Source organism: Erpetoichthys calabaricus, chromosome 4 (assembly GCF_900747795.2).
Source record: "Erpetoichthys calabaricus chromosome 4, fErpCal1.3, whole genome shotgun sequence".
NCBI classification, from domain to species: Eukaryota; Metazoa; Chordata; class Cladistia; order Polypteriformes; family Polypteridae; genus Erpetoichthys; species Erpetoichthys calabaricus.
This window is the reverse complement of record NC_041397.2, coordinates 302399696-302419152: the sequence shown is the minus strand read 5'-3', so window position 1 is coordinate 302419152 and position 19457 is coordinate 302399696. Positions and strand designations below refer to the sequence as shown.

The 19457-nt window shown below is 38.5% G+C and overlaps 1 protein-coding gene across 1 annotated transcript; it reads left to right on the top strand.

The window, feature by feature from the left end:
* Positions 1-17295: 17295 nt before the first annotated feature.
* Positions 17296-18541, top strand: LOC127527682 (olfactory receptor 2D2-like). Its single transcript, XM_051927255.1, has one exon. It carries the CDS (start codon positions 17435-17437, stop codon positions 18395-18397), a length of 963 nt encoding a protein of 320 aa, XP_051783215.1. The 5' UTR covers positions 17296-17434; the 3' UTR covers positions 18398-18541.
* Positions 18542-19457: the final 916 nt, after the last annotated feature.

Sequence of the window (19457 nt, the reverse complement as noted above, 5' to 3'; positions counted from 1 at the left end):
AACGCCCGTGCACGTGCCTGCTGCCACTCCCCAACTCCTCCCAGAATTATGCCGCTTTGAATATGCAAATCAATATAAATAGGCCTTAGGCTCAGCATTCTGTGAAAAGACAATGGCAAAAGCACTGGGGAAAAATAGAAGAATTTCAGCGAATACCGAGTGGAGGCAAGGAACAATGTACTATTTGTTGGTTTATGCAGTGGTATAAACAACAAAAGGAAGTTGATCAAGTGACATAGAATGTTAGTGAAAGTCAAAAGCTCAAGTTCACAAAGTTGCACAGTGCCCAAAATAAAACAGAAGTTGTCAGATATATGTGCTCTATGTGTGTGAATCACTACGTGGTTCTTAAACGGGCTTTCTCTTCCTCCAACAGGACACAGAATCCATTACATTCGTGATATTACAGCTCTCTGAATAATTAAAATACTGAGATGTATACTTGATACCATTTTCACGATGATAGGAGTTAAAGCATGTTATTAAACATGGGAACACGGTGGCGCAGTGATAGTGAAGAACTGGCGCCCCGTCCAGAGATTTTTCCTGCCTCCCACAAGATGCTTGCTGCACCGTGCGCGAAGTTCGATGAAATAATTTATTGCAGCAGTACTGTCTTTTTCAAATGTAATAGACGTTAAGCCATCTGTAAGCTTAGAACGCTGATTCTTCAAAACTTTTAGGGAACATTGAAATATCTTCATAGTACATGTTTAATTATTGTATCCATCTATCCTTCCAGTGTCACGCCAGCCCCAGCAAGAATACAGCGCAAGGCAGGAACAATCCCTGAATGAGGCATCAGGTCCTTGCTAGTGCTGAGACACCGTTTCCTCACATGTTTAATTATTAAAAATATTCAATTATTTAAATCATGTTAACATTTTAGCTGTATAATATAATAAACATATTTTGCTGCATTTCATCTTAAAAATGATATCGTCATCATATGTAAATGCGCGCTTTATAAAGAGGCGCAGGTTGTTCAATATTGGATAGATAGAGAGATAGATAAATAGATAGATACTTCATTAATCCCAAGGGGAAATTCACATACTCCGGCAGCAGCATACTGATACAAAAACAATATTAAATTAAAGAGTAATAAAAATACAGGTATAACAGACAATAACTTTGAATAATGTTAACATTTATAGATACTTTATTAATCCCAAGGGGAAATTCACATACTCCAGCAGCAACATACTGATACGAAAACAATATTAAATTAAAGAGTAATAAAAATACAGGTATAACAGACAATAACTTTGAATAATGTTAACGTTTACCCCCAAGGGGTGGAATTGAAAAGTCGCATAGTTTGGGGGAGGAACGATCTCCTCAGTCTGTCAGTGGAGCAGGACAGTGACAGCAGTCTCTCGCTGAAGCTGCTCTTCTGTCTGGAGATAACACTGTTTAGTGGATGCAGTGGATTCTCAATGATTGACAGGAGTCTGCTCAGCGCCCGTCGCTCTGCCACGGATGTCAAACTGTCCAGCTCCGTGCCTACAATAGAGCCTGCTTTCCTCACCAGTTTGTCCAGGCGTGAGGCATCCTTCTTCTTAATGTTGCCTCCCCAGCACACCACCACGTAGAAGAGGGCACTCGTCACAACCGTCTGATAGAACATCTGCAGCATCTTATTGCAGATGTTGAAGGACGCCAGTCTTCTAAGGAAGTATAGCCGGCTCTGTCCTCTCTTGCACAGAGAATCAGTATTGGCAGTCCAGTCCAATTTATCATCCAGCTGCACTCCCAGGTATTTATAGGTCTGTACCCTCTGCACACAGTCACCTCTGATGATCACGGGGTCCAGGAGGGGTCTAGGCCTCCTAAAATCCACCACCAGCTCCTTGGTTTTGCTGGTGTTCAAGTGTAGGTGGTTTGAGTCACACCATTTAACAAAGTCCTTGATGATGTTCCTATACTCCTCCTCCTGCCCACTCCTGATACAGCCCACGATAGCAGTGTCATCAGCGAACTTTTGCACATGGCAGGACTCCGAGTTGTATTGGAAGTCTGATGTATATAGGCTGAACAGGACCAGAGAAAGTACAGTCCCCTGTGGCGCTCCTGTGTTGCTGACCACAATGTCAGACCTGCAGTTCCCGAGATGCACATACTGAGGTCTGTTTGTAAGATAGTCCACGATCCATGCCACCAGGTATGAATCTACTCCCATCTCTGTCAGCTTGTCCCTAAGGACCAGAGGTTGGATGGTGTTGAAGGTGCTAGAGAAGTCCAGAAACATAATTCTTACAGCACCACTGCCTCTGTCCAAGTGGGAGAGGGATCGGTGTAGCATATAGATGATGGCATCCTCCGCTTCCACCTTCTCCTGGTATGTGAACTGCAGAGGGTCAAGGGCATGACGTACCTGTGGCCTCAGGTGGTGAAGCAGCAGCCGCTCCATGGTCTTCATCACATGTGACGTCGGAGCGACAGGCCGGAAGTCGTTCAGCTCAGTAGGACGTGATGCCTTTGGGACTGGGGTGATACAAGATGTTTTCCAAAGCCTCAGGACTCTCCCCTGTTCCAGGCTCAGGTTGAAGATGTGCTGTAGAGGACTCCCCAGCTCCAGTGCATAGGCCTTCAGCAGTCGTGGCGATACTCCATCTGTTATAACATCTATTATAACTGTATTGCAAGTTTACAGTGAGGTAATTGTTCTTATAAGTACAAACAGTTCTACAAGGAGCACTTGATGGACTGATTGAGTGCATTTATAGTTCTTGGGATGAAACTATTTCTGAACTGCGAGGTCCATACAGGAAAGGCCCTGAAGTGTTTGTCATATGGGAGCAGTTCAAATAGGCAGCATGGCTGAGGCAGTGTGTGCTTGATGCTGTATACCAATAATTCTCTTTCAGATCAGCTGCTGTAGAGCTGTGATTCCATGCTCAGATACAGTGATATAAATACTCCGAGTGGTGCAGTGAGAGTAATATGGAAAAAGATGATCCACTGTGGCAACCCCTAACGGGAGCAGCTGAAAGAATAAGAAGAAGGTGCAGTGAGAGTAACAACGCTAAAGCAGATATGATATTTAGAATAGTTTGGCCATTCCGTGGACCATTATACTGTTACAGGTTAATTACAATTAGATGCCTTAAACTAATAAAAAATATGCGGTTAATTTCAGTATATATGATAAAGCCGCGTCAGGGATGTGGATCTAAAAAAGAAAGGGAAACAACACTGGAACAAAAGCACTGCTTTGATGCTGGGTGCCGCCAGTTTGCAAAACCAAGCAGAGAACTTGTGTACACCAGGGTTTCAGCTAGCATGAAAATGTGTGTGGCTTTACACCAAGTTTAGGTTTTATACATCGCGATTTGAGAGTGGAAATGGGAGTATGCAACATTTTTGTGCGTACACATCATTTATACATGAGGCCCCAGGCTTCTAGCCAGCAGTGAAAGGAACCCAATCTGCTATAAATCATATATCCCCTCTATATAATCTTGGTAAAGGGCCAGACACAATTAAATTTCGTCATTTCCTTTTTGCTTTAGTTCATAAAGAGATGAAGTTCCACTTTAATATCTCAGGTTATTATAAATAAATATCACTAGCACCAACATGCAGCAAAAAGTTAGATATTTCATCGTCGAAGAGAAGATCCAATTGAGCCTCTATGTCAGATATCTTCGCTCCTGGGAGGCAATTTAACAGTAACTGCTCGTTTAACATGGTTTGGAATTCTAACATTTCACACTATGGAATTGCCAATTATGGATGTACAGGCACACTGCAGAGTGCTGAGAATGCTGTTCTGGGTCTAAATTGGTGACCTGGGTGCTAAGAGAGACTAAATTGTGGCTTCTTAGACCCCCATCTCACTGTTACCCACTTGCCATGTGGCTGAATTGATGTTGCTGATTTTGATCGGGCACAGACTACAGTGGGACCTGGAGAGACTGAAACTGAATCAGAAGTAGCTGAATTGCCTAAACAAACTGAGTCTATCCAATTTTCATTTTGCCTAATTGCAATCAATTACCTAACGTGGTCCTCCAATTTGCATATTTTCCTGATTAACTTCAAATTAAGTAAGCACTGTTGGCAGGTGAAGCTATCTGTATTATCGGTCGAAAAACCTGAACTGTATATGCTGCAACACAAAGCATATAAACATGCCAAGAGAACAGATGCAACTTACGTTCAGTGCTGAGTTCATCTTTATCTCTTCCTGCAGTAACGTCTGTGCTTTCTGCATTCAGCTGAATCACTAGGATACCGTTGGCTTTAAGCTTTCAGCACCCACTGGGAAATTGACTTCAACTTCACAATGTTGGTGACTTCTCTTTGTCAGATGTTGGCTTTACTCCAGGTGAACTTACTTGAGGATTTGATTGCCTGAGGATTTGATTCGTTTTTTTGGCTGTTCTTTTCTGGTGCTTGTAAAAAGCTACATGCGTGAACAAATATTTCACCCAAGTATTTGTAAAGAAAGAAACAAAAGAAATGCTTCATGCAGAAGTAAAAACAAAGTCTGAATTAATAGATTGTAGAATAAAATAGTCAGATGTGCTTCAAGCCTTAATATGTTGAAGACTAATAAAACCCCTGGACCTTATGAGATTTTACCAAATTTACTGAAGGAAATGGAAGATGTCATGTATAAACCCTTATAAGGCATTATTGAGGAATCACTTGAGAAAGGAATAGTACATAAAGACTGGAACATTGCAAATGTGACTCCAGTCTTTACGAAATGAGACAAAATGGTTCCTGGTAATTACAGAACAATTAAGCTTTCTTCTATACCTTGCAAAATTAAGAAAACTATAAAAACTGTACTGCGGTGGGTTGGCACCCTGCCCGGGATTGGTTCCTGCCTTGTGCCCTGTGTTGGCTGGGATTGGCTCCAGCAGACCCCCGTGACCTTGTGTTCGGATTCAGTGGGTTGGATAATGGATGGATAATAACTGTAACCATCAAATTCTTTAAATTAACATTAATGGTGAATTTTTCTTAGCCTCACTACCTTGAACTTGAATATAATATACAGTAGCTTAACACAGATAACGGAAGAGTCAGTTTAAGCCCCTATAAATTATTGAAAATGGAAGGTTCATAATCTTTATTCTGTGTGAAGTTAGACAGAAATATGAATGGCTAGACAGATAGTCATTAAGGGCCTATAGTTTTCTGACCATTGTACAGAACATTGTATAGAGTGTTACACAGAACGATACATAGAAAACTTAAATATAACCTAGATATTTAAGTAGAACATCATAAGTTTCCCTGTTTCCCCTTTCTTTTTTGCATGTATTGTAACTTTTTTCTCTATTTTTGTGTGAACTGTTTGCTTTGAATTTCATTAAAATCTTTAAAAACAGAGACACCTGGACTGTGGAGTTTTTTTTTTGTTTTTGGTATGGCAGGTCATGCCAGAGGCAGAATGCTTATCTGGTAGCTGCATTTGAACTATTTTGAAGCATTTGGAAACCTTTGTCAAATTCAGCTACAATAAGTATATACATATATAGCTATTAGAAAAGTACTTACAGTTGATCCTCAACATCTGAATGTTTTACTTTCACGACTTAGCAACCTCTCACATTCACAAGCTTTGTGGCTATTTGCAATAGAAGAAAAAAATGAGAGACACAAGTTTGGGGAGCAGTAATACATTTTTTTAAAAGAATGTAATTTGGACATTGCACCGTATCATTGTAGAGTTTGGATGGATATTTTCATTGTTTTGCTTAAAAAAAAACAAAAATTTTGTTGCAATTATGCCTCCAAAGTGTAGTGCAAGTCCTTTGATAGATAGATAGATAGATAGATAGATAGATAGATAGATAGATAGATAGATAGATAGATAGATAGATAGATAGATAGATACTTTATTAATCCCAATGGGAAATTCATATTCTTCAGCAGCAGCATACTGTTACAATAAATAATATTAAATTAAAGAATGATAATAATACAGGTGAAAAAAACAGACAATAACTATGTATAATGTTAAATATTAACGTTTACTCCCCCTGGTGGAATTAAAGAGTCGCATAGTTTGGGGGAGGAACGATCTCCTCAATCTGTCTGTGGAGCAGGACAGTGACAGCAGTCTGTCGCTGAAGCTGCTCTTCTGTCTGGAGATGACATTATTTAGTGGATGCAGTGGATTCTCCATAATTGATAGGAGCCTGCTGAGCGCCCTTCGCTCTGCCACAGATGTTAAACTGTCCAGCTCTATGCCCAAGCATGCTAAGTCAGTAATACAGCTCAGTGAGAAACGGCAGCCATTCTCTGCCACACATTTGGTGTTAAAAACATCGTTGAGGCTGCTGATCCCATCTTTGATTTCAGCCACAAGGTTAAACCTCAACTCACCTCTGCTATGCTCCCATATGCCAAGACCTTTCAAAATTTCAAACAGCTCAAGAAGCAGACATCGCTGATGAATTATTTCAAGCAGGTGCTTCCATCACAATCTCCAACACCATCCTCCAGCAGTGAAGGACAGAATGTCAGAGGTGATATCAAGACCTCGACAGTCCCGGTGTCTTCTTCCTCAGTGACTAAGGCTTTTCTTTTTTTTTAAATTAAGATGTTAGTACAAAAGGTCACAGAATTGTAAGGAATGACTAGCGAGAAAAAATGTTTTTAGCACATTACATTGTATTTTGTGTACTGCATATTTTAGATAAATGTGTGAAATTTGCAGATGATAATCAAAATTGAAGGAATGGCAGAGGCAGCAAAACAATTGAAGGAGACTTGGACAAGCTTCAGAACATAAAAAAGTGCAAAGTGCTACAAGTGGGTAAAAAGGAAGATCAATATTAAATAGCATATGGGAGGCATATGGGAAACAATGATCCAAAGGTATTCACCTTTGAAATTACTTTTATAGTTTCTGTTAACACAAAAATGTCATCATCTAAGTTATGTGGGCAAAGCTATAAAAACTGTTGAATATAAATCGAGGAACGTTGTGCACGAACTATATGCACTAGTCAGACCGCATCTGGAGCATCGTGTGCAGTTCTTGTGACTACACTACAAAAAAGACATAGCAGCACTAGCAGCTGTTCAAATGAGAGCACCCAAAGGCATCCCGGGACTTACAGAATCAGAGAATTAAACCTGTTTAGTCCTGAGGAGAGGAGACTGTGTGGCGTCCCAATCCAGGACTTCAAAATCCTCAAAGGCATCAATAAGGTAGGCCCAGTAGAATTCTTTCAACTTAATGGTGAATCACATACTAAAGGACTCGAGTGGAAATTAAGGGGAAGTGTATTTTGGGCTGAAGCTATAAAGCACTTCTTTACTCAAAGAATGGAGGGAATCTAGAACAAACTACAGAGGCTTGTAATTGAAGAAACTTTGAGAATCTTTAAGAAGTACCTGAATGCGTTTGTGGAAAAGCTTAACTATTAGTTAAACAAACTAGCCTGATGAACTGAACGGTGTATTGTCGTTTGTCAAATGTCTTATGTTCTTATGCTTTAATACAGCTTAGTACTATTCTGACAGTAGGAGGCTGACACCTCCCCAACTTTAGTGACACATTATTGGATACCTAATGGCCAAAGGTAGCCATGCCCTCACATAGTGGTCTTTTCAGTCTATTACTGAAAAGTCTCCTTTGTTTAGCCAAGATGTCCTGTAAAGGATGAGAGTCATTATCCATGATTGCTAGTTTCTTGAATGTCTACTGTGAGTCCAGCCTGACTTCCTAATCAATTAAACTAAGCTCATAGGGAATACTAATGAAACTTTCTGAGCACACCACTGCATAAAAGATTTCGATGGTGACAACACACTAGCAGAAGACATGTAGGAGTGTCCTGAATAAATGACAAGACCTTAGGGTTCTCAGGAAATAAAAGCAACTTCACCTCTTCTTCTATGCACACCCTCCATATTGATACTTCACTGAAGCATGTTGTCCATATACATCCCAGGGTACTTACAGATCCTCACCACCCTCACATCATCATCCTGAATAGATGATTTGCCATTCCTGCACTTCACAGCTATTACCTTCATTTTGTCAGCCTGTATGTAAACGTGCTAATTCAGGAAGTACTTATTTAACAACATTTTAGAAAAAGTCATTTGTTTTGTAAGTTTTAAGGTTGTAACTGCATAAAAGAAATGTGGGTTATGCAACACAAGCAGCGTGACCTTTTTCTTTTTTATATGAAGATTTTTCACATTTGCCACTGTCCTATCGATCCTGTTTATAATAGTCTCTCTTATGTACTTTCTCCAAGAAAACACAAAATTAAATTTTTTTCTTGGCCACCACTACAAAGTACATTGGGAAAGTAACATATGAAAGTTTTGAGTGGAGTATTCCTTTTAATTTTTCATCTGGATGACTGAGTTGTGACCATCAGAAGTAAAAAGTACCTGCTAACTGCTAACATATTTTAGATAGATAGATAGATAGATAGATAGATAGATAGATAGATAGATAGATAGATAGATAGATAGATAGATAGATAGATAGATAGATACTTTATTTTAAGATATATCTGTAAGTATATATTGTCACACATGCACATCCAAGGATCACCTTATAGGCTTGTCAAAGATAAGCAATACCCTGTTTGGGTGGTGGGGCTGTTGCTAATGGAGTTGTCTCTTGTTCCCCCCTCAGCACTGAGAAGACACCCAGTGAGGGTAACTGACTCCTGTACTGCGACCATATTTGCTTTTGTTTAGAAATTGTGCCATCATGCACTTGTATTGTTTATTTGCGTGTTGGAAGTAATTGGGAAGACCAAGTTGGCACTCCAACATTTCTTGGGACTTTGTCATCTATCTTTCACCTGACCACTATACATCCACTATACTGGATGGATGGATGGATATATATATATATATATATATATACAGTACTGTGCAAAAGTTTTAGGCAGGTGTAAAAAAATGCTGTAAACAAAGAATGCTTTCAAAAATGGAAGTGTTAATCATTTATTTTCGTCAATCAACAAACTGCAGTGAATGAACAAAAGAGAAATCTAAATCAAATCAATATTTGGTGTGACCACCCTTTGCCTTCAAAACAGCATCAATTCTTCTAGGTACACTTGCACACAGTTTTTGAAGGAACTTGGCTGGTAGGTTGTTCCAAACAACTTGGAGAACTAACCCCAGATCTTCTGTGGATGTAGGCTTCCTCACATCCTTCTGTCTCTTCATGTAATCCCAGACACACTCGATGATGTTGAGATCAGGGCTCTGTGGGGGCCATACCATCACTTCCAGGACTTCTTGTTCTTCTTTACGCTGAAGATAGTTCTTAATGACTTTGGCTATATGTTTGGGATCATTGTCCTGCTGCAGAATAAATTTGGGGCCAATCATATGCCTCCCTGATGGTATTGCATGATGGATAAGTATCTGCCTGTATTTCTCAGCATTGAGAACACCATTAATTCTGACCAAATCTCCAACTCAGTTTGCAGAAATGCAGCCCCAAACGTTCAAGGAACCTCTACCATGCTTCACTGTTGCCTGCAGACACTCGTTATTGTACTGCTCTTCAGCCCTTCGACGAACAAACTGCCTTCTGCTACAGCCAAATATTTCATCAGTCCAGAGCACCTGCTGCCATTTTTCTGCACCCCAGTTCCTATGTTTTCGTGCATACTTGAGTTGCTTGGCATTGTTTCTACGTCGGGGGTATGGCTTTTTGGCTGCAACTCTTCCATGAAGACCACTTCTGGCCAGACTTCTCCGGACAGTAGATGGGTGTACCTGGGTGCCCCTGGTTTCTGCCAGTTCTGAGCTGATGGCACTGCTGGACATCTTCCGATTTCGAAGGGTAATAAGCTTGATGTGTCTTTCATCTGCTGCACTAAGTTTCCTTGGCCAACCACTGCGTCTACGATCCTCAACGTGGCCCGTTTCTTTGTGCTTCTTCAAAAGAGCTTGAACAGCACATCTTGAAACCACAGTCTGCTTTGAAATCTTTGTCTGGGAGAGACCTTGCTGATGCAGTAGAACTACCTTGTGTCTTGTTGCTGTGCTCAATCTTGCCATGACATGAAACTGTCTTCCACAACCTCACCTTGGTAGCAGAGTTTGGCTGTTCCTCACCCAGTTTTAAGCCTCCTACACAGCTGTTTCTGTTTCAGTTAATGACTGTGTTTCAACCTACGTGTGACATTGATGATCATTAGCACCTGTTTGGTAGAATTGGTTGATCAGACACCTGACTAGAATCCTACAAAATCCCTGACTTTGTGCAAGTGTACCTATAAGAACTGATGCTGGTTTGAAGGCAAAAGGTAGGAACACCAAATATTGATTTGATTTAGATTTTTCTTTTGTTCGCTCACTTTGCATTTTGTAAATTGATAACAATAAACAATCATTATTTATATTTCTGAAAGCATTCTTTGTTTACAGCATTTTTTCACACCTGCCTAAAACTTTTGCACAGTACTGTATATATATTGTGGCGGGCAGCCAGGTTCCATGCCCGGCCTGCTGCATATGTTCCAGGGGAGCAACCATAGGCAGCTCAATACCTTCCCCGGGATGCTTGGTAGCAGCCTCCCTGGCCGGCAGTGATGCCTCAACCTCCCGCAGGGCTCCTTGGGAGATGTTGGAGTCCTCAACAGCCCAGTTAGGAGGTGGGGTGGCTGCCAGGGGGTGCCGCATGAATTCCACAGCCCAGCTGGACAACTCTTCCCCACCCGGAAGTGCAATTGGAACCAGGTGGTCAAGCACCTGGAACACTTCTGGGTGGGCTATAAAAAGGACCGGCAACCATCACTGTGGGCCAGAATCGGGATGAAGAGGACAAGGTTGCCTGGTAGGAGTGGTGGTGCCAGAAGAAGAAGAGTGCTTGTTTGGTGATATAAGTGCTTTTGGGACTGTGTTGTGGTTGAGGGGTTCACGGGGAAGATGTGCCCTCCAGCTGAAGAAAAAATAAAAGTCTCACTCTCTGAGTGAGTCTGTGCCGGGTCGGGTGCTATATAGCTCTACTTTCACAATATGTATGTATATATATATATATATATATATATATATATATATATATATATATATATATAGATTTCAATAATTAATTCAAACAAACTGTATAAGACAGAAACACATTCCACAAATCACTGGATAGTGGAAGGTTCAGTTTAAACAGAGCGCTGTTTCTCATTTATAATAAAATAGCAACAACACCACAATAGAAATCATTTTGCGTGCTGCAATTTGCGAAGTGTGGGTTCATTGTTCAAGTGCAACATGAATTGCGCAGATGGTTCAACAAACAGCTGCCTCGTCATAAGCAAATTTACGAGTGGCATAAAAAATTTGTGGAAGAAGGTTGCATATGCAAATGTAAAAGCACTGGTCGTCCACGTACGTCAGATGCGACATCAAATTGAGGAAGCTGTGAATTCAGTAACTAGGGACCAGTTCACTCGTGTGTGGCAAGAAATGGCCTTCCGTTTGGATGTTTGTCGCGCTACACATGGTGCTCATATTGAGTTCATGCAACCTCAAGGACAATAGGACCAAACATTGAACTTTTCTCTATCCAGTGATGTACGGAATGTATTTCTGTCTTATACAGTTTGTTTGAAATAAATTTTGAAATCTGCTCTTCCATTTTGAATAGCCCTGTTGTTTAATATATGTGTGTGTGTGTGTGTATACTGTATATATAAAGTTATTCTACTATTATAATGTATCGTGATTGTGATGTGGTGACGTCTTGCTTCTTAGAAGTTTTTTAAATACCAGCCAGACTTCTCCTCTAGGACTTTGAAAGAGGACATCACTTGAAAAAAGAGGATGTCTTGTCACCCTATTTTTATCTATTTATTATTTTTTGAAGAGTATCAATATATCTACTCTGATTGCACTTGTGAAAAAAAAGAAAAAAAAAACAGTCATAAACAGATTTACTTGCATCTGTTTTTCCCTTATAGATTCTGCTGTTTTAAAAGTCCACTTAGGCTATATGCCCAACTCAAGTGCTTTTGTTATGGGATAGCAGGAATGCAGTCGAAAGTGAATAGAACTTCAGAAATGGGAGAAAGTGGATGGAAGCAGGTGGAAATAGGATGGATTTTGTCAGGACTGGCCGGTAGTGGGACTAAAAAAATAAGACTGTGCTGAAGTCTAATGTACATAACAATTAATTTGATCTGAAATAGTTACAGTACACAATATTTTTAACAAAGGCTTACATTTTGCATGTTCATAAAACCATTCAACACTCAGCACTGCATGCTTTCTGTGGCGTGTGTGTGGTTTGTGCACATGATAGAAGTTACAGAGTAAATGAAAAAAGATAGAGTATGCATTAGAGAAAAGAAGCAATGAAACAGGAGCATCAGAAAACAATTTTTACTTTTATGTAGACATTCTCTTTTTGAGAATTCACATATAATTAAAAAAATATTAATTTTTCTGTAAGAATGTTTCAAAAATATTTATTGTGTATATATATATGTATATATATATATATATATATTATGTCAATGATTTATAAGATTCAGAGAGTAAAATTCTCACACTATTTCTGCAGCACTCTTATGGTTTTTCCAAAAGACTGTAATCATCTCCCAGGTGGAGGGCTTCCCAGAGGTCAAACCTTTGACGTAAACTACTATCTCTTTAAAGGGGCTTCACTTATTTCTGACCAGTCATTGGCAAGAAACAGACTGGTAAGCAGGATAATTTAAAACATGTATTAAATATACAGTAGATTGTATACATACTCAGTAAACTTATGTATTGCGTATGATAACTCTGTGTGTTCCATACATATATATGTAATTGTATTTTGGCCATATTGTGTGTGTTTATGTGTGTGTGTGTGTGTATTTGCCCTGAGATGGCGTGGCACCCTGTCCAGGGATTGCTTGACAAGTTTTTCAATGTAAATGATAAGAAAAATATTGTAATTTTGCAATGAGAAATCTTGAATTACTGATTTATTGTCTTAGGGAAATTTTTGCATTAATATTTTGAGTTTTTTTTAGATGTGTATATGTAACTGACATTCAGATATGTTTAAACGGAAGTGTTGACTGTTGCAGAGCCTAAATAAAAATTAATTAAGAAAGAAAGATAGATAGAAAGAAGTCCAAGTTAACTGAGATGGATATGAAATTGACTTTTTTTATTTTTATTCAAAAGACTTTTGCCAAGAAAAGGTGATGCAGCTTGTGTGAAACAGAAAAGTAATTTGTTGCTGAAGAAACACTTTTCACAGTTTCTCTGTGTTTTAAGATAGACGAGTTTTCAAATTTCAAAACTTTGTACAGCATAATTGAAAACTAGTCTTGACAAATTTCTTTGAGAAGTAAGTAAGACAGACACAAAGACCTGTCTGTCGCTGTTGGTCCTTCTCACATATTAGCATATCTAATAAGGGCCTGTTATTACCCAGGAGTGTTTCTCTTATGTTTCTGCTAAAACCAAACATGAGCACATCAGACATACTATCTGAAGTTTAAAAACAGGAATATGGGTCAGTGAATTCAAAAAATGTTGATTTGATTAAATTTGTGTTTTCTTTTTTGTAGCCTAATTGTTGTTTCCAAGCTACCCATTTATACAAGATTAACTTTTTGCATTAATATTGCCTGGAGGTCTTTGTTTTGTAAATATATATTATGGTAGTTGTACATTTGTACAGTATATTTAATCATTTTGCTGTTTATTTTTTTTTTTAGATTTGTTTAATGTAATACACAAACATTTTTTATATTTTATTTTTTTGTTTAAATGTGTAGGTGTGCTTTTATGAGTGTGATGAATTCAAAGAATGATGTGACCAGCTGACATAGGTGGCCCTTTAATGTAAATAAATATTCTTTTCTGTCGCTGCTTTCTTGTGAGGTGAAGGGAGATAGTAGTGACATAAAGTGGTCACCCTGCTCTCACACAGCTACTGGTCATTTCATTTTCATTTTTCTTAATTTCTAAATCTGATTATGTAGTTTTCTAGGCTTTATTTTTGATTTAGAATATTGTTTGTTTCACTGTGACAAAAAAGTAATTTAACAAGTACATTCAATTTCTGCATAAAATTGATAATTAATCTCATGTTTGTATGTGAAGCAATCAATTCTAAATGTTTTAATGTACAACATGCCAAGTTTCTTGAATTATTAATTTCTAATTTTTGGTTGCAATGCGTAAGAAGATTTGCTACAAATAATCTGATTAATGAGGATTAATGTGACACCAAGGCTGTCTGAAAGGCATTTAAGGATTTTGGTCCAGAATGATGTTAATTTGGTGCAGGCCCAAAACATGTGACCTAGTGAGGCTGGAACCTGATTGCAATGTTCGCAGGTTGGATCTCACCCTGGAAACATTTTGGACAATTTTAAATGAGACAGATGTGCTCGATATATAATTTTGAGTTGAATAATTGTATGCTTTGTGCATATGGAACTCGAGTGAATTCTCTGCATTACTACCTTCTACTTCTTTTCTGAGATGTTGAGTGAGAGATCCTTTTCCTATTGTCCTCTTGAATCTTTGAAAGGGAGGGACTCTAGAATGGCTTTATATATTGCAGAAATGCTGTCTAAGTCCTCGAAACTAATCAATATTTTTTCCAGCATAGAGGGAGGTGGGAGGTGAGGAAAATTGGGTAGGTTCTGTTTAACAAAGTTTCTGTTTTGAAGATAGTGAAAGAAATGTGTTGCTGGAAAGTTAAATTTGGAATGTAATTGTTTGTAGGATGCAAAGAAGTTTCTTTTGTTATCCCATCTTTGCACCAGTTGAGATTTATGGTTGCCCTCCTTTAATGGGGCTTTTTGTGATACTGAAAGACATTTCAAAGTTATTTTGGGGTATTATTCCTGAGACAGGCCATTTGAGTAGAAATTAGGTGCTTTGACGTGAGGCATTTTCTAGGCAGCCTCTGTGAGACATTATTGAGATCTCATAGCTTTTTGCTTTAATGGAGGCTGCAATTCATGACTAGTAATGCTAATTTCCACAGACAAAACAGGCTTGCTTGTATTCCTTGTTTTCAAAATTCTCATCTAACATGGCAGAATTGTAGTTATCAACAATATGGAAAACATTTTTATGATGACTGGTACTTTTTGCTGTGCTATACATAATAAGGATTCCTGAAGTGCAGAGACTCTGTTTATCCTACAGTATTTGTTGCCTTCTAGTTGATAAAAATACAAATAACCTCTACATGATTTTAGTTGACATTTAGGTTTCTATCCCCTTGACGTCAACTTTTATTGAAACCCACTTTTCAAAAGAATCTCGTCCTTACCACAGTATCAGGAGAACTTTTACCCCTATTATTGTGCTTTAGGAAGTACAGGAAGATTTTATGAGACAAATCGTGACAAGAACCGTAAATAAAACCTAGCAAAGGTCAAAACCAAGAGACCACTAAATCATAAGTGAAAGATTCCAAGACATGAATCAAAAATCTAATTAAAAATCTTAAAGCAAAATTCAAAACCAGAAATTACAATAAGAGGGAATTGAAGAGGTAAAAGTTATCACATAAAAGGGAGTTCTCTATCCGCAAACTTGGATGAAGAAGTATTCTGATAGCTGAGCCTTTCTATGGTTAATGTTGGGGTCATGATCTCTAGAACTCTAACCGTAATAAATGCCAAAGTTACCTATCAATGGATTGACAAAAAAGGCAACTACCAGTACAAACAAAAATAGTGTCAAAGCCATTCTCAAAATAAATAGTCAAATTTGAAAAACACAATTAATCAAAATCATGAAGCAAGAAAAGCAATGCTGGGCTAAGAACACACTAGTTGGAGAGCTTTAAATTAGTGAAAACCACAAAACAGAATGTGTAAAAAATTAAATAGCAAATAAATCACAATGTGTACAAGGGAAAGAACATTCTGGAGGGCAGATCAAGTAGAAACTGCATAGCCACTAGGGAACTAGGAGAGCCTGATTTCTACAGAAACATCGAAGAGGTGCCAGGAGTCAGTTACCATGAGTAACCAGTTACTAGATAGGAGAGTGAAAGGAGCAGGACACTTGGCTACAAGTGTGCCATGTGAAAGGGTACTACATGCATTTTTATTGTTTAAAGGCATTCTCTGTGGCCCCTAATGATGAAAGTGTGTCTAGGCACATTAGGATTAAGTGATTTCCCGTTTTAGATAAAACAAATGTGTCAATTTGTTCAACTGCTGGAACTATTTATCCTGCTTAATATTTCTGTTTCTTAACAGTTCTTTACTTTATCAAGCATTGTTATTACAGTGAATTCAGAAATTATTCATACCCCTTCACATTCTGAAAACTTTATAACAGACCTTTCTGGAAACATGTTTTCACTTTGTTCTGATGGGCTATTGAATGGCAAATTGATCCAATTAAAATTGAATCTACAACACCTTAAAGTGAGTAGAAAGTGAAAGGGGATGAATACATTCTGAATCCACTATAATACTGGAGGAAGTACTCTCTTTTAGGCTTGGTAATATTTCAATAACTGTAGCATTTGTTACTACAGACGTTTCAGGAATACTTTAAAATATTATAAAATCCTTACAGTAAGGGTGGCCTCATCAGTTGGAGAGATGGTGAAAGAAATAAGTCCAAGCTTATTAAAAAAGTATTTACCATCTAGAGTATTGTGATTTTGAAAATTTTCATTTTGCACCCCTGAGTTGTTCAAAAATATGCATTTAATTTTGCCATGTACACAGTAACCTCGGTTCACGAACGTCTCGGTACACGTACAACTCGGTTTACGACCAAAAAGTTCACCAAACTTTTGCCTCGGTTCACGACCACACACTCGGTATACGAACAAGCCAGTTTCCCTTTCGGTTTGTGCGCGCCAATAATTGTAAGGCTATAGCGCGAACTGCTGCAATGTTAGAGGTGGGGGCTCACGTGCTGCTGAGAGAGAGAGAGCCTGCGCATGCAGCTGAGCAGGGAGCCTGGGTGTATGTGTCAATGTTATTCAATGGTGTAATTAACTATATTTGTGCTTAAAAATCTTTAAAAAAATATATTTACATACAGTTCGTACGGTCTGGAACGGATTAATTGTATTTACATGTAGTCCTATGGGGGAAATTGCTTCGGTTCACGACCAAATCAGTTTACGACCAGAGGTTTGGAACGAATTATGGTCGTGAACCGAGGTTCCACTGTATTGTTTTTTTTTTTTCCTCAGCATTAATAATGTTTTATCACTAGTACAGAGATGTCATCATGTAACCATTTTGTTTTACTCTTTTGGTCACAGGCACTACCCTGAAAGCTGGAATGCTGGCTCTTAGTAACAGTTCCCATCCCCAGTTGCATCCTGCATGTTCCAAAACAGAGGACCCATAATGTCACACCTCTAAACCAACCTCACCCAACCCAGCGTGCATCACAAAAAGTTTTTCAAAATGTATGCTGCACCGTTGCTACTTTTCTTACATTTTGTTATTTCTATTTCTCTCCCCTCAGGTGTGACCATAAAGCAACTATGTCTAGTTTGAATCTTACCAGTTCTTCGGTCAAAGAATTTCTTATCAGTGGATTTCTGGGATTTAGAGATCAGGAAAGTAGAAGAACTCTGTTTGGAGTCTTGCTTACAGTGTACCTCGCCATTCTTCTCGGAAACATTCTTTTAATTCTAATCTTTATATCTGACAGAACATTACACATCCCTATGTACATATTAGTCTGTGGCCTGGCCGTTCTTGACATCGTCATCACCACTAACACTGTGCCCAGTATGCTCATCCTATTTTCTTTTGAATACAGAGTAGTGCCTTTTGCTGCTTGTTTTACTCAGACGATGTTCTGGGTGGGTCTGTTCTCGACAGAATGCTTTCTCCTTGCGCTAATGGCTTATGATCGCTATATGGCTATCTGTAATCCACTTCACTATCCTAATTTAATGAGTAATAGTCATGTCTCAAAACTGATGGCTGGCTGCTGGGTGGCTGGGTTTCTCAGCGCAACACCAAGTGTGGGTCTTGTCCTCAGTCTTTCATTTTGTGGGCCAAATGAAATAAATCACTGCTTTTGTGACTTTGGTTCCTTGCTGTTTCTGGCTTGTGGAGACAATCAGATTACTAATTATGCCATACTGATTATTGGGTTGACTGTGCTTTTCATCCCCTTGGCATTTATTCTTTTCTCCTACGTGCGGATTATATTCTCAGTTGTCAAAATTGCCAACAAAGACGGACGAATGAAGGCCTTCTACACATGTGGCACACACATGTTGGTCATGTCTGTTTTTTTCCTAGTAGCAGGTGGAGTCTTCATTTCAGAAAGAATTCCTTTATTATCTACGGACACACGTATAATGGGACTGATAGTACAGAACGTCTTTCCTGCTTTAATGAATCCAGTCATTTACTGTCTTAGGACTAAAGAGATACAAAGCAGTTTTGTAAAAAAAGTAAAGAAAATAAGGATTTTACCAAACGGCAATTAGTACATTTTTCAGTAGTATTTTTTAGAAAAAAATGATTATTTATTTGATTCATATAATGAAATAATAAGTTCTATCTGGTTGCCACATAGCGGAACACCTTAAAATGCATGACATTTGCCTGTTTTTCCAGACTGCATTGTTTACATCCAGAAATTTTGATTTCCTTCCACAGTCTTTTAAGCAGACTGTGGACTCTCATTTGTAAATGATTGTGATGTCCTGTTACAGGCTTGTTTCCAGTCTTGATCGTTGTTTTCTTAGGCTCTGGCTCTGCATGCTGTGACTGTGAGGAGAAGAAATTAGGCACAGAGATAAAGATGAACAGATCTACAGCTCAGAATGTGGAAAGTGATTACATTTTTGAAACCCTGACCAACAGGTTACTAGTTCAACACCTAACTTGTTCAAATTTGAGGGTATGTTGACATTAGACCTAAATGTGAATATCATTTGTATGTATGTATGTGATTATTTTGTGTCCTATGTAATGCTTGGTTTCCTGCGATAAATAATTACTGCTGTCATGTTCTGCAATTTATTGAGAACTTAACCCCAAGTTTTCACCTTTTTTTGACTATCCTTTCCCATTTTGTAAGACAATAATCCTGGATCTGGCTATCAACATCAAAACATAACAAAAAAGCAAAGAATTGTGTTCCTACTGAATTCTTCCATGCTTAATTAGATTACTGACTAAAAGTTCACAAAGTTAGATCTACAGTGCATCCGGAAAGTATTCACAGCGCATCACTTTTTCCACATTTTGTTACGTTACAGCCTTATTCCAAAATGGATTAAATTCATTTTTTTCCTCAGAATTCTACACACAACACCTCATAATGACAACATGAAAAAAGTTTACTTGAGATTTTTGCAAATTATTAAAAATAAAAAAATTGAGAAGGCACATGTACATAAGTATTCACAGCCTTTCCCATGAATCTCAAAATTGAGCTCAGGTGCATCCTGTTTCCCCTGATCATCCTTGAGATGTTTCTGCAGCTTCATTGGAGTCCACCTGTGGTAAATTCAGCTGATTGGACATGATTTGGAAAGGCAC

Coding starts and splice junctions, on each gene's coding strand:
- LOC127527682 (XM_051927255.1), top strand. CDS start 17,435: ATGTCTAGTTTGAATCTTACCAGTTCTTCGGTCAAAGAATTTCTTATC.